This window comes from Camarhynchus parvulus, chromosome 7 (assembly GCF_901933205.1).
Source record: "Camarhynchus parvulus chromosome 7, STF_HiC, whole genome shotgun sequence".
Taxonomy (NCBI): Eukaryota; Metazoa; Chordata; class Aves; order Passeriformes; family Thraupidae; genus Camarhynchus; species Camarhynchus parvulus.
In genome coordinates, this window is record NC_044577.1 from 18683994 (window position 1) to 18702019 (window position 18026).

Here is an 18026-nt window from a genome sequence, read left to right on the forward strand (position 1 = left end):
GTACGATAGGGCAGAAGACAGGACCCTGCAGGAAGATTTTGAGGGAACTGATTGAAATATCAGTGATACTTCAGCAAAAAGAACCCACTTGGAATATGTTACAGGGTATAATCAAGAGAAGAGGACAGGGATGATCTTGTGCTATTTCAGAGAGAGATTGCGTTTTATTATGCATTTCCACAGTTGAGGAGTTTTAGGCTTTTTAGGCTTTTAGACCAGGAAATCTTTCCTAGCATGTCAGACGTGGAGGATAATCCCTTAGGTGTAGCACTTATTTCTTCCAATTCACATAAAAGAAAAATCTATAAACTTACAGGTGGGCCGGGATAACCATCTCCTTTTTGCCCAAAGGGCCCAGGGGGTCCTGGAAGGCCTTGGTCACCCTGGTGAAGGCAGGAAAAACAGCTGAGTGAATGCCAAGACAATTGCTAGCAGGAAACTATGCATGAAAGTGAAACTTATTTTGCAAATATACTGTAATTTGATTTTATCTATCAGCTAATGTATTTTACTATGTGAATTGTTATTTTAGGTTTGCTTAATCCTGGACTAAACCAGTGACATTTAATAGTGCTCATGATCTACACTCTTGAGTCACTAATTTTAATATGTTTCAAGACCTCTGTCTGTTGTCACTTGTGGCCTACATATAAGAAGAAATTACTTTCATTGTATTTCTCATACATTTATCATAATTTGTTTTAGAATTCTATTTTCCTGTTATGCTGTGGAACCTCATTAAACCTTTTGAGTATAACAGGATCTTCCTATGGGAAATCTACAACTAAACTCCTTTCATGGATCCAGACAGCTGGAGTATCTCAGGAACAGATTTACCAAGAAAACTCAGAGGACCTTAACCCTCGCAGCCACACTGGGGGGTGCAGTGAGTTGCTATAGAACGGATGATCAAGATTACATTTGTTCCTGTAGCTACCCAAAATATGGGCATTTAAAACACTGGCAAGAAAAGACCTGTGCAAAAATAACTTTAAAAAATTAGGCTGTAAAAAGCTTTATCCTCTATGGCTTTACCCTGTATGGTTGTGTGTCTAAGAACTAAACAAAAGCAGAACCACTAATGCTGACAAAGACAGCAAACAGTGAAGAATGTAGTCACAGAAACATGCAGTATTGCCCAATTGAAAGAGCTCTGGGGGGCTCAAGGCTGAGGGAGAGAGACTTGCAACTCTGAGCAAAGGATGTGCTTCCAGTTGATTAATTCCTGTTAGATCCCCAGAAATGGGACAATGTGAAGTTCTCTGAATTTACTGGACTATACCAGAAAATTATGTGATTCCATCAGCACAATCTCCTCCTGATGCAAATAAATGTAAAAATCTTGAAAACCACTGACTTGTCAAAAAAAGATAGAGATTGTCACACGTTTCTCATGCTTCTGTTACTCTGTTCAGTTCACTCAGAGAACAAGGGATTGGGGATGTATTCAAAAGTACTGTCAAATTCACTGGAGGGGCAGGCATGATCCACTATATTTGGAGAAACACAGGTTTATATGTCCTGAGTTTCTTGGTCTCCTGACAAAATCTGTACTGGAATGAAGAGTGGCTTATGAAAGTTGAATCTAGGTACCACTGAGGCAGTGGTAGATGGAAGCCATTAGAGATTACCTACATATTCATGTTCTTCTTACACTAGAAGCCTGTGTTATGAATGTTATGAAGTTAATCCTGAAGTTATGAATGAAGCAAAGGAGCCTGGCTGAGAAAAATCAGCTGCTTGCTAATTAACATGTAGGCTCTTGTAAGCAGGGTTAATGGCGTGTTCTCTCTGAATTCACTCCACATCAGTTAGAAACAGTCATTCCTCTCCTGGTTCTCTGCCTTCTGAAAGGTTACAGTTACAGACTGTGGAGGATTGACCATCCTTGGTTTTCCAGCTCTGCAAATCCTTATACTTTGCCAGAGTTGTAGGACACACACATTAACTGTGGAACATTTCAGTGGAACACTGTGGCCATCCTAGGAGGTTTGCTGCTGCTTCACTGAAATCCTCCTGCCTTATTTTACAGTTGTATCAGAAATCAGTTTAACAATTTAGGAGCTACCTTTGCCCCAGGAAGCCCAAAACCTGGCTCTCCAATTGGTCCAGCAAGACCAGGTAACCCAATGTCACCCTGCAATGAAGAAAATAAATCCTCTGCTTACATATCTTATTAAACACCACAGGCTGTGGGTTTCTTTTATACAAATTCATATATAATGAACATAATAGCTAATTTTATTTATTGCTATTGCAAACATTTAACACCAAAAGCATAAATAAAAATGAAAGAATAAATAGAAAAATAGAATAAACAAATGTGCTTTGATATCAAAAGTAATTCAAAATAAAGAAATTAACAAAGGTAGGCCACACCTCAAGCTGGCATACAATTAATACCAGAGCATAATGATAACTAGACTGGATGCAATCCACAACTCTGTTCATAGGAAAGAAGAAGTTTTAGTTGACCTCATAAGGCTGGAGTTGTTGACACAAATATTAACACAGCCTACTTCAGTTTTCACCCTGGGTTTCTAAGCACTAAGAGATGGAATGTGGAGGGTACCTTTGGTCCAGGCACAGATCTTCCAGGAGGGCCTGGCATTCCAAGACGTCCTGGTGCACCAGGCTCCCCCTGCAGTGAAGGTAGGAGAGAAAAAACAGTGGATTTTTCTGAAAGTGAGCATGACTATCACACAGAGAAAACATTTATGCAACAATTTACATTTAATTCCATTAAAATTCTATTGGAATTTCTAATAAGCTATTCTATGCAGAGATCAATCTAACTATTTGGAGAACTGATAACAACCATATTTTGTTTTCTCCATGGAAATGAGATTCTTTTCAGTCACATAACAAACTTGTTTTAGAAGTCCCTTTCTTAGTGTTTTCAAGGCTTGGTCCACCACATACAGTGCTCAAGACTCCCTGCCCAGCTGTGTAGGTATACAGAAAACATTTATACATTTCTGTTTAAGTAGATTTTTTAAAATTTATTTTTCAGTTTACTTTTTTTACCTCTTTTCATTTTTGGGGAAATACTCTTGTGTGTATAAATAGCAAAAGAATAAGAAACTGGAGGATAAACCTGGAGTAGCTCTTCTCTCACTTTCATTAAGTACTGAGTATTTTAACAGAAACTCCAAATCCATAAAAGAATATCAGCCATAAGTCAGTGTAAGGGGAAATAAAGTCCTGTCATGTATTTATATGCCATACGTCATACCATCTTCTCAAATATTTCAGTATAAAAATACCAGTATATAGCTTTACTTTTTCCAAACCAACAGGGAAGCAATATGGTAAATGCAAAGGTTTTAAAAAACACTGCTAGTTGTTTGTAGGGATCATGGTGATTCTTGCTAAGAGAAGCCTTTGCTGATCTTTTTTGAAATTATTTTTTTATAAAGCGAGTTCATTTTAGAACAATTGTTTCTGAGATCTGGAACAATGTACAGCTTTGAGAGAGTATTTTACACATATAACATAGTGATAAACTCACTTTAGCTCCAACAGGTCCAGGCATTCCTGTTGGTCCTGTTAATCCACGTATTCCTCTCTGTCCTTGATCTCCCTATAAAAATGGAAAAGATATGTCACACATGTCAAATTATTTCAGAATGTGTTAACTGAAATCAATTGTAAATGTCAGTGAAAGATAGCAAACATCTATTTTTGGGTGGTGCACATGAGCTGTTCCTATTGCCTTCACTGGCAAGTCAGTTAATTCTGCTCAGGAATTGTCCAGTGTTGGATTTGTACAATTAAAAAGACATAGATTTAATCCGCAATTAAATAAATCAGTTTACCACAAAATACTGTGAAGAAAACAAAAGCCAAAAGGAATCTTAAAGGTTGAATAATTGCAGCTGAAAAGCAAATTAAGTAATTACATTAAAAAGATAATAAGAAAAATAATCAAAGCAGGAAAATATAATCCAGCTGCTAGTACTTGGTTCTTTTTTTAATTTGAAGGCAAATAGGGCAAATTTTTGATCACAAAGAAAAACTAAGAACATTGTAAATTTTTCAAAAGAAAATTGCTGTTCAAGCAGTTTACTTGCCTGTAATAATTACAACAAAAAATGAAACAACTATGAGTCCAGAATAATATTTTTTTTGTTACTTATATTGGGCAAAAAAAGAGAAGTCTTTGCCAAAACTATTCCTGGAACATTCCAATTTTGAGTGACATCTTTAGTAAGATGTCACTTACTAAAGTGTCATCTTTAGTAAGATGACACTTACTAAAGTGTAAGTGTCATCACTTACTCACCTTTTCCCCCTGTATTCCAATCCCTGGAGCACCTTCAGGACCTCTAAGACCAGGCAACCCTGGTTCACCCTTGAATAGAAAAATCAAAGGAGTGTTTCAGAGCACTGCATGGACATGGTGCAAGACAAACTTGGTATTCCCTTGAATAAGTTCATGAAAATCATAGACCTTTCAGAATCAATGACAAAACTCCCACTGATGTCAGGTGTGTCCAGGGGCTCTTTTCCATATTCAGAAGCAAGCACTGTACAACTCCGTGTGGAATATGGAACATTTCATTAGAGACAGCTGAACACTGAGTATATAACCTTAAATTCTGAATCTATTAAAAAACACAGTCAGAAGGCCATGAAAGCTTGCCCATAGCCATTTTAGTGGTTTCCCTCCTGAGCTGCAGGGCATTTAATGAATTACACAAAGCACACAAGAGTAAACAAGGCAATGGCCCACCCCAAAAAATTAGAAAAAGTGAAGTTTTTCCTAAAAAAGTATATTCAAAAGAGATTTTTTTTTTCTGAAAAAAAATGTGGTACTTTTCCCCTTGTCCAGGAACACTCTCTCTTCTAGGTTTGGGTGTCAGCACAGGGAGAATAGCAATGCTTGGGGTGAAGCAGAGGGACTGCAGAGAGAGATGAACCAACCTTTTGTCCAGGGGCTCCATCTTCTCCTGGAAGACCAGGCAGACCCGCCAGTCCTGAAGGCCCTGGATCACCCTGACATCAGTAAAAAGTAAGTTCTTCTATTAAATGCAGACTCAGTACTATTCTTTCTCTGAATTAAGGAAATAAATTTAATTTTTTTTAAACTTTAAATATATTTGTAGAAAACATTTATGCCTATGAAGTCTTTTTTTATTAAGACAGTTCTCATTACTTGGTACTATCCTACTGTCTGATTGTTTTGAAGTGTGCATTTTATCTATGCAATTAAAATTATTAGCTGTTAATGATTCAGCTTATTCTGAAAAAATAATGCAATCATTTCATTAAGTGGCAGCATTTGAAGGAAATACAGATATAACTGACTATGACACAATGATTGACATGTTGCTGATGAATATCAATGCAAATCAATGTCAGCGGAATTATCATGGCCCTATTATGTAAGATTCAGGAGCCTGACCTGGTTTTAGATGAATTTGGGGTCAAATGTGTTCAATCAGCATTACTGTATTTTGTGAAATTAAAGAGAGAAATTGAATAATTTTCTTTTCCAGCCACTGTCACAAATCCCTAACAAACAAGAGCAAAACCAGGACAGCCTTGTGCCTTTCCACTGTCACAAAAGTACTTTTTCATCGATTCCCCTATTCTGTGTTAATCTGGCTGTTAATGACATAGGGATTGGTCATCATTTGGGCACTTCAGCACTAAAATAATCTGGTTACAGCTTCCTCTCCTCTTAGTAACTCAACTATTCTTTCTGTCCACCAGCACAGCTTGTCTTGTATGAAGGTGTGAGGATGTAGCCGCTCTGTTTCCACCGTATTCTGTGTGGAAAGGGAAGGAGCAGCCCAATAACCACTGTTCAGGGCTTTTTTTCACCTCTCTGGCTACAGGCTTACACAGCTTAGCTACAGCTTAGCTTACACTTGGGGCTGTGAGTTCTGGCAGCTGTTTAATATTCTGGATGGTTCTCTGCACAGAGCTGTAGGTGAGCTGTGTGTAATGATAACTTGAGCATGAGCCAGGCAGGTGGAAGTTTCCAGTCACCTTAAGTCTTATTATTTTTTACAGAACAGATATTTAAAATGCTGCCATATCTGGAGGTTATTGAAAGTCTGTGTTAAAAATTCAAAATACTAAGAACCTAAAAGTTTTCTAAATCTGTTTTTATGTGGCTTCAGAAAGCATGCTCAGGAAATATAAATTTAGGATCCAAATGAATAAATAGATTAAATAATTCCTCTATTAACAATGTACCTTAGAACCAGGTTCTCCAATACCTCTTTCTCCTGGCACTCCAGTCTCTCCTGGCAAGCCTTGTTCACCCTTAAGCAGATAATAGTTTTTAACAGCATTATTATGAAAAGTATAAAAGTATATGTTTCATTGCTTACATTTTAAGAAAGATTAGTGTAATGTTGTCTGTAGTAAGAAGTGTGAAACCCTTGGTCATAAAGATTGGCAATTTGCCACATGTTTTCAGCTGTCACCAGAGAGCTGTTAGTAGAAATTATTAATGCTGTAAATCTACAGTTGTATGTCCCCAGGAATCTTTCCTGCCAAAGAGCTGATATTTCAGGAGCATATATGACGTCCAAAGACAAATGGTTTTTTTACTTTTTAGCAGTGGTAATCATATCCCTGCACAGTCACTTAAAGTGTAAGAGGTGATACTTGATTCTGCAAAGTTATTTACTTGTCACGGACACTTGACCCACTTACACCTCTAGTTCCTTTATACCATGCTTTAATAGCCTTCAGTCATTCAGAACTTTGTCACATCTTTCAGGAAATTACTTTAAATCTCCATTCCAAACACCTCTAGGATGATGTCTTTCATTAACAGTTCCGTATTTTGTGAATCAGTTACAGCTAAATTATTCTGAGACATTTTCTTCTGAAAAAGTAGTCTTCCTTGCGCCATGGACCATTTTTTCTGTCGAGATACAGTAGATACACAAATTCAAGTGAGACAGTAGGTAGCAGAAGATGCAAGGAAGGCAATCAATCTCTAATGTGTCTATGTATGTATTTTTCTGGAATGGAAACAGTACAGTGAGAATAAAAGATGATATGGAAATTGGGATGGTCCTCTCTTTTAAGGGCAACTAGTTTTTGTAACAGTTTTACTGCACCTCCATGTGCCATGAAGAAACCACAAGCTCAAGGCAGACAACCCTCTCAGTAGAAGTGTATCAGGCAAAGTGCAGCTGTCTGGTATGTGGTACCTAAAAGCTTCTGTGTGAGTCAAGCAAAAACCTAAATAAGTAGCCATGGCATTAGTTTACCAAGGCTTTTCAGAGGAGTAGGATCTGCTGTGTGGTTTATAATATCAATAAAGAAAATATTTTCCTGCTTCTATGTTAATATTTAGATTGGGTTCTGCAGTCCAGTTTGATGTAAATAATTATAGAGACAGACCATTTCTTGATCATGAAACATAATAATAAAAACAGCACAGTAGCTTTTACTTCAGAAAACTCCCTGACCTTTGGTCCAGGTATCCCCTGTCCTGGTAGTCCTCTAGAGCCAGGTGGTCCTTTTGGGCCCTCCACTCCCTGAGAAGAGTAGTTAAGTAATTATTAAAAAATGAAATCGTCTCTGTTACTATACACTGAAGTGTGGGGTGAGGGGAAAATTGTACCTTTTCTCCTTGAATTCCAATTCCAGGTAATCCAACTGATCCTGGTAAACCAGGGGGACCACACTCGCCCTGGCAAACAAAGTACAGTAGCTTAGTTGTGCAAAGATACAGAAACAATCTGGGACAACTCCCTTGCTAGTCAGTGCATGTTGACTTCTTTTGAAGTCAGTAAAGCTGGGGATCTGACCTTTTATCTTTCACACATGCATTTATTCCCCACTGGTTCAGTTGCAAACAACCTCTAGTCTCTTTTTCCCTTTTTAAACCTTAACTTTCACACAGAATCAGATGCCTTTTCTAACATTTTCTATTTTAATATGAGGAGATATTAAAGTGGGTTGGGAGAATTTATTGGGCATAAATCTCAATTAAATACCACATTATCCAGTGTCTTTTATGGGTTCCTTGCCTCATTGTACCTTCTGCAGTGAGTATCAACCCTGTATTCCCTGTATTAGATTTATTTGCACTCCATTAATCCCCTCGTGTATTTATTGCTCACCTTTTCACCTTTTATGCTGATGCCTGGAAGTCCACGAGGGCCTTTTGGTCCATCAAAGCCACGATCTCCCTACATGAAAAAATAATAATTTGTTAACTGTGGAGACACACAGCTGTTCTCTCTGAAGTAACTAGAGACAGTGTTTTCTCTGTCATAATGAAAACCAAAATGAAAAGAACCAGAAAGCTGCTCCTGGATCTGTGTTCCAGGATACCAAAGAGATTATATTTTCAAAAGAGTTTGCCCTGCAATTTGAAATTGCTGAATTGCTGATGAAAGAGCTGAACAAGCTTCTTTTTTATCTTTCTGTCCACCTCAATTACTTAAGGTCCTGTTCTGCTTCCTCTCAAATCAATGGCAAAACCACAGCTGATTTAAAGGCCTGCAGGGATGAGTACTGAGACTAACTAAAAACTGAATTCTGCTCTTTTTTTTTCATGGGTTAATCTTATTAAAGTGTGGGTTAATCTCATTGAAGTGGGGTAATTAGGCTCTGGCTCCCACTAAGCATTTGCCAGAATGAAGACCAGGTTGACTGTATTGTTATACAAGTCTATTTGTAAATGTCATTGTCTTTCTAAATGTTCATTTACAAAATAGTGGTCTTGGGGAAAGTGCCAGTTACTAAAAAAGGTACAAATATTGTGCTTTCCTGCACTTCTCTTACTGAAAACACGTAGAGGCAGATGTTAGCTTGTTTAAATAGTAAAAAAATCACCCAAGACAATAAAATTACACCCCAGACAGATCTTTTCTATCCTTAGTAACCAATTTCATAATTTTAACTTTGACAGAAATTCCTTATGAGGATTTGTATTTAAAATAACATTCTTTACTCCTGATGCTTTAGAACATCTGCCTTCATTATCCTTTTTACTAAACTGTGAGCTTGTAGTAAAAAGTCATAAAGAAAGCAACTGTAAGATTTGCTTAGATTAACAAATCACTTGTTTAAAATGTGTTTCACACCAAAGAACTGACATGCTTGGCAGCCATAGATTGGATTAGAGATACATATGGACTCTGTTGATACATGCTTGGCTCCAGGTCAGACTTGGCAATAAAAAGTAATACATTTTTTATAGAATGAAGAGTTCCAATAATGCTGACAGAATTTCACTTTGATTATTTTACTCTGCCTATCCATCTCAACTGCTTAGTAGTTTTAGTTAGATTATGCATTCATCTGTGCTTGTTCCCACTGTGCCCTGTTGCTGTGTTTTAGTTATTAGTTGTAGTTTTTCTTCCCACATGAATTGGTATTTCAGTGGCAATTGAGTGATTTTGAAATGCATTTTCTTCAAATTGTATTTTTGTTAGTTTTCATTCATGAGATCTGCTAAGCAGATACAAGCCATCAATGAGGTTAAATAATTTCTAGAATTCATCATCATAAAATACACACTGGATGTTTGAAGATATTATGTTGCTAGCAGCAGTTAAATTTCCACCTAGCTGACAACAGTATTGTGCTAAGCAGAAATCTTAAGATTTTTAGTAAAGGGCTACTCTCAGAGAAAATCTGATTTTTAGTTTGGCTCTGCATCCGCCAAGCCATTTTTTTATTGTTTTCTCAAGCAGAATTGGTGCTTGCATAAAAATGAGAAAACTGTTTAGTTGCTCATTTAGTTCATGTACAATCTGTGTCACTTTGTTATTTGTAACCAAAGGCCAAAGCAACAACTCAGCCTAGGTTTTCAATGGGCAGCAAAAGAATATTCTAGAAAGTTCATCCATGTAGGTACAACTGCCACTCTCATTACTGCCACTGGATCTGCACATTAGTAACAGCACCTTTCTTTTCCAACAAATTGAATTCAGTCTTCTGCTAAAATGCATAAGCCAGTGGCTGAGGTATGTAAAAAGCTTAGAAGCCTGTCTTTATAGTGACAGTAAAGATCTCTATATAAGGATTAAGAAAAAAACCCAAAAACAAAATGCTAGATTTTTCATCTAGGCACCTTTTAATGGTATTTTATTTAGAGTCAAATGCTTGAGGCTGTTTTAAAATTATGGAATTCATTCCAGGCTTAGATCCCACAAATCAAGCATCAGGTAAATTAAATATTGGCTTTACAGGCCCCAAAGGCTAGCTATGCCTACAAGTCATGTTTGAACCAAGTGAATTCCAGCAAAATAGATTGGATTGTTTGATGGAAAATCTTAACATTAATTTACAAGGTACTTTCTCAGATTCCTGTGTCTTCTATGGACTTGTTTTGGCATGCACTCATTTAATGGTGATGCTCTGGTCTTAGAACCCTTTGACTGTTGTACCTTTGCTCCTGGAAGCCCTTCTCCTGGTGAGCCTCTTTCTCCTTGAACACCTTGTGGTCCTTGAGGTCCCTGTTAACATAAGTTTAAAATGACCTAGGATATGTATTAATCATACTCAGATGAACAGCAGTGTATTCAATGTCATTTTCTGTTATAAGCAGGTCTTCAGATATTGGTGTAGTTATAATCTGTTACAGATAATGCAGTAACACAACATTCCCAGTGAGTAAGTGATGAGCATTCTGGCCTGTAGTAGTAACAATACCCTTCAGGTTACTAAGGAATCACAGATTATATAGATGAAATTTCTATTCCTTACATTTTGGAAATCTTCACTCCCTAAATTTCCATTTTACAAATTCTTGCTAATCCTTAATAATGTATCAGTATAATCATGAAAGACAGAAGCAGATTAAAGCCCATGCAGAGTAATGCTGAAAGAAACAAAGCTGTAGGAAGATTTGTTTGTAATTGGCAAGGAGAGAAATAGCATGCCCTCTCTTTTTGAAAAAAGATCTGATAGAAGCACAAGGGGCAAATAACAAAAAAAAAAATGCATGTCCAACACCTGTGCATATTAAGCCTACTTCACTGTGTTTTCTTGTATCTGTTTTTTAAAGATTTTTACTCAGATTTATTGCTTGGGGTTACACATACATCATGGAATGCTGGCGTATTTACATAGCCTAAATATGCTTCTCCTTCTGCACAGAGCTTTAGAGTCATTCCTAAGGTATAGATATTTGGACTCAATTAAGCCATTAAAATGAACTTCTTTTGAAGCAAATAAACTTTCAAATAAATAAAAGAAGCATATTTAGAATATTTTTTTTTAAAATCAGAATCTCTTTTATAGCAGTATTTTTTTGGCTAGGAAAGATTCACATCACAGGCACCTCTTCCCCCACAGAGGGGGGCTTTGCTCTGCGATGTAATTGAAGAGACTCTGGAAGTGTTACTGTTCTGCTTGGACTGACTGCCACCACCAGCCTTATTTGTAATGCTCTTCTCCTTGGGCTCTCCAGCAAGAACTCACTGTGCTCCAGTAGTGTATTTTCAAGCAGGTTTGAAATCAGTCAGTTCACCTACCAAATGATGATTCTCTTTTTCATGGGAACACCTCTTACGAAATGTTTATTCCAAATTTTGCCTTGTCAATGGGAAAAAGGTACTTGTGAAAAAACTGAACAAAACTTCCCTTGTGGTTGCACTAGAAATCTTTCATCCAGGTGAAGAGGAATGAATTTAAGTCTGCTGTATTGTACATAGCTCAGTAAAAGGTCCCGCCTGATATTTAGAGAAAAAGAACCATAAAATTGACATGCTGGTTTTCTGAATTACCACAAAGAGATGGAGTTTACAACTGCCAGGAAGAGGAAGGGAAGGAAAAGTAGGGAGAGACTTCAGAGCCAAACCTACTAGAAATTCTGAAAGTCTTCTCCTCAAAGCCATGCTGATGTTAATGTTCTAGTGGTACTGAAAAGCAGTCAACTTCAAAGTTATCACATAGGGACTTGGCACTATTAAATCTATCAGGGGACAGATTTATTTATACATTTGTGTGGTTTTGCATCAGATGTTACATTTTCATACCTGTTTTGGAGATATGATAATTAGAAAAGTTAAGAAATTGGAAACATTTCCAGTTCATTGAAGGAAATAAGAATCAGACAATGTAACATGTCTAAGAGTGAGAAATGGTAGAAGAAAGAAAAGAGATGGTTTAATTTAGCACATATTTTTATGGGGAAGCATGGATAATTTTTGCTTTCTGTTCTGTTTTCCTCTCACCAAATAAAAAAACAGACTTACCATAAATCCTGGCTCACCAACTCCAGGTGGGCCAACAGGGCCTGGTCTTCCTGTCAAACCAGTGTCACCCTTCAAAGAAAGATGTACGTTTAATATGCCTGATTTAGGTATTTTTATGTGTGTAGCATATAACAACTCATCAGGCATTCTGTGCTTGAAATATTGGATGTAGGAGAATACAGGAACAGCAGAGAAAATATGAGTGTCCTCAGAGTCATACACCACACGAGGCCCAGCAGGCATTGAACTGGGGCAGTGTCACAGCTTTAGGGGAGAGATCAGTTCTGCATTTGACAGAATAAAATGTTGAGTCTAAAAGATTAATTATTCCCTTCATGCACCCAGTCATGTACCACTTACTGTCATATCCCAAGAAGTCAGTATTTCTGTCATGGAGTTTCTGTTCTTTTTATGCCAGTCATCTAAACCAACAAGCCTGTTTTGCACATATTAATTTCTCTTTAAGACTATGAATTTGTTTTTACCTAATCATACTCTTTTTGGGTTGAGTTTATGACAAGCATAACAACAACTGTAAAAAAATCCTTTAAAGTATATACTTAAAATGTACTTTTTGTTTGCAACTGTTTGTAAAGAGTTTTGATAACATACAAAATACCTTTCCAGTACCACAAAACCAGCATTTATGGTCTTGAATTTTCTTGTGAATCAGCAAGTCTATTAGCTCAGCTGTCTTGATCCTTATCCTACCATACATGCAATACAGAAGATGAGATTTTTGTACCTTTGGGCCTGGCAGTCCTATTCCAATCTCTCCAGGCAAGCCAGGAGGCCCAGGGAGACCTCTTTCACCCTTTCAAAGAATGAAAAGAAAACAACTTTGCTTATAAATTCGTGTCTAGGAAAATCAGTTAAACTCACATTGTAGATTAATTTTTAGTGCATCCTGAATTTCAGCCCATTGGAATTGTCCTATACAGTACTTCATCTGTTCATCCTTTCGAAGCTTTAAAATTCCCAGGTAATAATTCATCTTGTACAAAGATGAGATTAAACAAAAGGAAAAATGTTTCATACCATGTAAGTTTGGACACTCAGCTGTTCTGTGTATCACTGTTGGCCAGTTAGTGCAAAGAAGATATCAAGAGAGATAACAAATAATGTCCCTTATATGCTTATTTTCAAGTTTTTCTTCAGGACAATATTCCTTTTGAACTACAGAATTCTTCTCGAGAATGTTCTGTTTCTAGAAAAGGCTCGATTTGAGATGCCAAACAGAATTCCTGTTTGGCACTTAGGGAAAAAAAAGTTTTAAATTGGAAACTGAGGAAGTTCAATGCTAAGTAGTATTCTGTGACTCTACCATATTTTAACTGTTGATTAATAAAGATGGGAGTGTGATTTGGATCTGAATTCAATACAAAGAGCAAAGTAATAAATACCTTTCTTAAGAACCTTGTAGAATACAAAAAGTACACAATTTGCTATCTGTGTCAAGTGAAACTGCATCCACTAAAAGAAGGGTATAGAATATAAGGATAAAATCATAATTGTTGTGAGGCTATATTAATACATTTTAACATTAATTAAGAGAAGAAATAGAGCAGTTCTTGCCTTTGATCCTTGCAGGCCTTCAGGCCCTTGATCTCCAGATTGTCCTGGCAGACCCTGTTAAAACAGGAGTGGTTTCAATGAGATTTTTCAAGCTTTCATAAAAAATGACAGCTTGAAAAACAATTTATTATTTACTGAAGTCTGCATGAAAATAAGACTTTTAAACACAGCAGAACTGAAGCTTTGTTTTGTGATGCATGTACATTTATAGCTGGAGCTGGTTCTGGTATTTGGGGAGAGAAATTGGCTCTCCCTTTTTTTGAATACAATTAAAGGTAATCTACAGTCAAGATGTACTGAAACATCTGTGATGGACTAAGCTTCCTGGCCATTAGTCTGAGAGTATTGGGATGACAAAAGACTAAATATTCTTCATGTACTTCTTGAGGAAATGAAATAATTAAGACACTGAAAGAGAAATGAGTGATTTTGGTTTTTATGGAAATGTATTTGCTGTGGTCTTTGAGACTGAATGAATTGTAAGGATGATTTATTTGTCTAGATTGCTTCTCCAAATTCTTATTAATTTTGCTGTATAAGAAGATAGATTTTGGGTGCCTTGAACTTAGCAACTCAAAGATTCCATGTCAGTAGGAGTATGATATTATTTCAGATCTTTGAATCCCAGGGCACCAGGTATTGTTGTTTTAATAGTTAGATTTTCTTTTTTTTTCTTTTACCTGTATCCCTCTTACTCCTCTGGGGCCTACTGGACCTTCAGGGCCCTGAAAGATAAGGGAAAAAAAAGATATATTTCTGTATATTTATATTTTGTCAAAACCACTTTTAGGTAACTTTTTACTAAGGTATCTTGTTTAGATATCTTTACATTAAAATCAAAATTAAATTTAAGAGAAGCTCAGCAGCCACGAAGTATTAAATAAATATTTTTAAATTGACTGATAATCAAAATACAGTGTAATGATGAACATTATCAAGGACCAGTAATCCAGGATTAAACTCTATTTGAAATATTTAAAGCAATTATGCACTAAATCTTAGAGATAGGAGTTAGAAACCTTGTTTTCATTTTTATGTCTCATTCTCTTCAAACCTTCTGCCTCTGTTAAAGCACAGTTTTACCATTGTTTTAAACAGGCTCAGCCTTGGGCCATAAGAGGAATCATACAAAAATGTAGAAAGAGCTCAGAAAGTTGGTAAAAATGGTGTCCTTGCTCACTACATATTTCAAAACTGTCAGATGTCAATTTCCTTCAGCCTCAGAATGAATATATGCCTTAAATCTCTTATTCAGGGGATTGTATTGTTGGTTTGGTTTTTTTTTTTTTTTTTTTTGTGGTTTAACTGTGTTTCTTGGAAACATAACAACTTTGTGGCTACTTACTCTTTCTCCTTTTATTCCTGGGATTCCACATTCACCTCTTTCCCCCTGGCAAAGAAAAAGAATAAATACTTATGAGTTACATTGGAATATCATCCTTATTCTCTAGGTGCTTTAGTTGGAAACATAAATGTTATTCTATTCAGGACATACTATAGCAATTGTGCTGCAAGTTCATTGAGGAACCGTTACATCTTCTATTACAGGTTGTGGAGCAGCTGCTAAGATGATGTTATTGTTCCTTACTAGTATTTAGAAGAAATATGGCACTATATATAATAAATAACCACAAATTCTGACTAAAAGACATACCTTCTCTCCTTTATATCCAGATTTCCCCTGGCAAAACAAAAAAGCAAAGCAGGTTGTGACGATATATAACCCAAAAGTAGGAACATGAGTATTCCTTAATATTCTATTCTCTTCAGAAAAATAGCATTTCAAATAGAAAAGGTGACTCTGATTAATATGGCAATATGATTTGAAGTACTGTGCCTTTTAGTCATGGCAGATGCTGTTGTATAGGTAAATAAATTGTATGAATGTATCATTTTAGACTGGGATTCTGGTGATGTAAAAGCAGATCAAGTAGAGTTGATATTTCCATCTCAGTGAAAAACATGCAAAAATAAGAAAACAAGAAAAAGATACTAATTAAAGAGGGTGTACTGAATAAATAAGAAAGCATAAAGTAGAGGGATTCATATGTAAATGCATTCAGAATTATGCACTAAGAGACTAATCCTACACTTACTTCCTTTATGTATTTCATTCACAATGTTCAATGCTATTATATACAGGATAATTTATTTGTCAAATTTAAATAAGTCCTTTATTTGTCAAATTTAAATAAGCCCAGAATGATTTGAGGCAGAGTGTCAATTTCTGAAATGTTCTTAGATTATCATATCAGAACTTTTCAATATTTTGGAGGCACTATGTATTATTGGAGAGTATTTTCTAGATTACACATATAAGAAGGAATTATTCCTTTCCATTAAGCAATGAGAATGTTTTCAGTTCTTCTAATGTTAATGAGTCATTATATGGTAAACCAGAATTGAAATTTGCTCTTATAACAATGAAAAAAAAAAAAGGTGGTATTTTGCCTTAAAGGAACACTGCTCACTGGAGAAGAAGGGGAAAAAAAAGTATTTTTTTACCTCTATTCCATCTCGTCCTGGGATTCCATTAAGACCTGGGTCCCCCTATGAATAATTCAATATCAAGATCAGTGAAATAAGGACAAGACAGATCTTTCTCCTAAATCTAAAAAACCAATCACCTTTGCTCCTTTCAGGCCGGGAGCTCCATCGTCCCCAGTGCGACCCTTTTTACCCTGGAAACAACAAAATACAGTTCTTATGATATATGCTAGTAAACATAATTCTGTTTTACAATATATACGCTATTTTTCTCATACTTAAAATATTTACTTCCTATGGGTTTATTTCTCAAAATCTCTGCATTTACTATAACATTGAAATTGAATATCTGGGAACAGCGGGACCAACTCAGTAGGCAGTCAGGTTTCTCCTTTGACTTTCTTATAAACAAAACTAGTTTGTTCAGTTCTTCTCTGAAGAGGTGATCAGCTGCCTTTGTAACTACCCTGCTTGCTAAGTGGATGTTGTGTTTTCTTCTCAACTCTTTGGGGTATGTGCTTCTGTGTAAGCAATACGTGCACTTTCCAAGTAAAGACAGCAGCTATTAACCCAAACAAAACTACGGTTTGTGCACGGTAGACAGTATGTTTTCAATTAAAGTGCATTGTACTGGGCTGCATAAACCCAGGGTGTCTTTCTGTTTGTGTATGTGTAGGATATTCAGGTCAAAAGGATGAGAATGGGCAAATCTAGGGTTCTCTTTCAAGCTCTGACACTGACCCTTCACCTTGAACAAGAGCTATAAGGTATTGTAGTGCTTCTAGTTCAATGTCAGGGATGTAATATCAGATCATTCAGTTCTTTTTGAAATGTAAGCCCCACAGTTTAGATCACCAAGCCTTGTATGAAGCAACCCCCTAGACTATTCTGAAAGAAGTCCGGTCCACTTTATTCTTGTCTCAGTTGTTCCTGATGCTTCAGTATTTTGCTCTCTCTCTTGCTTTCAAAGAGCTTTTTGGATATTAATGTTTGATTTGAGGCTAGTTAGATCCAGCTGGTCTTGTCTGATCAACAGGAAATGTGTTCCTTTCTGCCTTTCATACTGCTGTGGCTCAAAGGAGAGCCTCACCACACGTCACTCTTCCTCCTCCTGTCTGTCCCCACACAGAGGGAGTGTCTCATGGTGTTCTCAGGTCTCTCTGTGCACATCCTGCTGCTGGGGCATCTTCGTGGAGGAGTGTGTATTGATCCTTGAACTTCTGTAGTCTCGGGATTTGAGTTCAAACAATTTCTTTTAAAAATTTTAACAGTGAATTAAATTTTAACTTATACTGTATATCAGTTATTTGAGTGACAACTACTTACAGCAGGACCAGGAAGGCCTCTTTCCCCCTTCTCACAGTTACATGTGTCAACCTGGGGACACTTTGGATTAAAATAGTAGAAATCAGCACATTTTAATGGAAGAGATAGAAAACACACAGACATTTGCATTAAGTTACTGTATGGCTAGTTTAAATTTTACACCTGGAATGACCAGAAATTATATTTACATGTTTTACAGAAATCTTTTAACTATCAGTTTACTACTCATCCAGAATGTGACCTCCTACACTCCATCCAAAATTGTGTATCATTCCTACTCCTAAAATTTCAATCATCTTGATAATGGCTTTACCTCCAAACTGTTCACAAGGTCAGTTTATGGGTATGCTGTGTCTGTTTTGTTTTCATTACTAGGCATGGTAGAGATAGCCAAGAAGATGAATAAAAAAGCGTCTTACAGCCCTTTACTTAATTCCATTGTATGCAGGATAG

General features: G+C 36.5%; 1 protein-coding gene across 2 annotated transcripts in view; it reads right to left on the reverse strand.

Annotated features, from left to right (window-relative positions):
• LOC115906008 (collagen alpha-1(XXVIII) chain-like) overlaps positions 1-18026 on the reverse strand; it is a 34933-nt gene that overhangs the window by 11519 nt on the left and 5388 nt on the right. For both annotated transcript variants that reach the window (XM_030952822.1, XM_030952823.1), the window contains exons 5-24: positions 17574-17633; positions 16388-16441; positions 16266-16310; positions 15415-15441; positions 15106-15150; positions 14441-14485; positions 13761-13814; positions 12931-12999; positions 12186-12254; positions 10374-10442; positions 8097-8165; positions 7595-7663; positions 7440-7508; positions 6208-6276; positions 4927-4998; positions 4286-4354; positions 3512-3583; positions 2573-2641; positions 2069-2137; positions 315-383 (exon numbers count right to left, since the gene is read on the reverse strand). In XM_030952822.1, the coding sequence (XP_030808682.1) occupies positions 315-383; positions 2069-2137; positions 2573-2641; positions 3512-3583; positions 4286-4354; positions 4927-4998; positions 6208-6276; positions 7440-7508; positions 7595-7663; positions 8097-8165; positions 10374-10442; positions 12186-12254; positions 12931-12999; positions 13761-13814; positions 14441-14485; positions 15106-15150; positions 15415-15441; positions 16266-16310; positions 16388-16441; positions 17574-17633 (1233 nt within the window). The remainder of the gene's footprint in view (positions 1-314; positions 384-2068; positions 2138-2572; positions 2642-3511; positions 3584-4285; positions 4355-4926; positions 4999-6207; positions 6277-7439; positions 7509-7594; positions 7664-8096; positions 8166-10373; positions 10443-12185; positions 12255-12930; positions 13000-13760; positions 13815-14440; positions 14486-15105; positions 15151-15414; positions 15442-16265; positions 16311-16387; positions 16442-17573; positions 17634-18026) is intronic.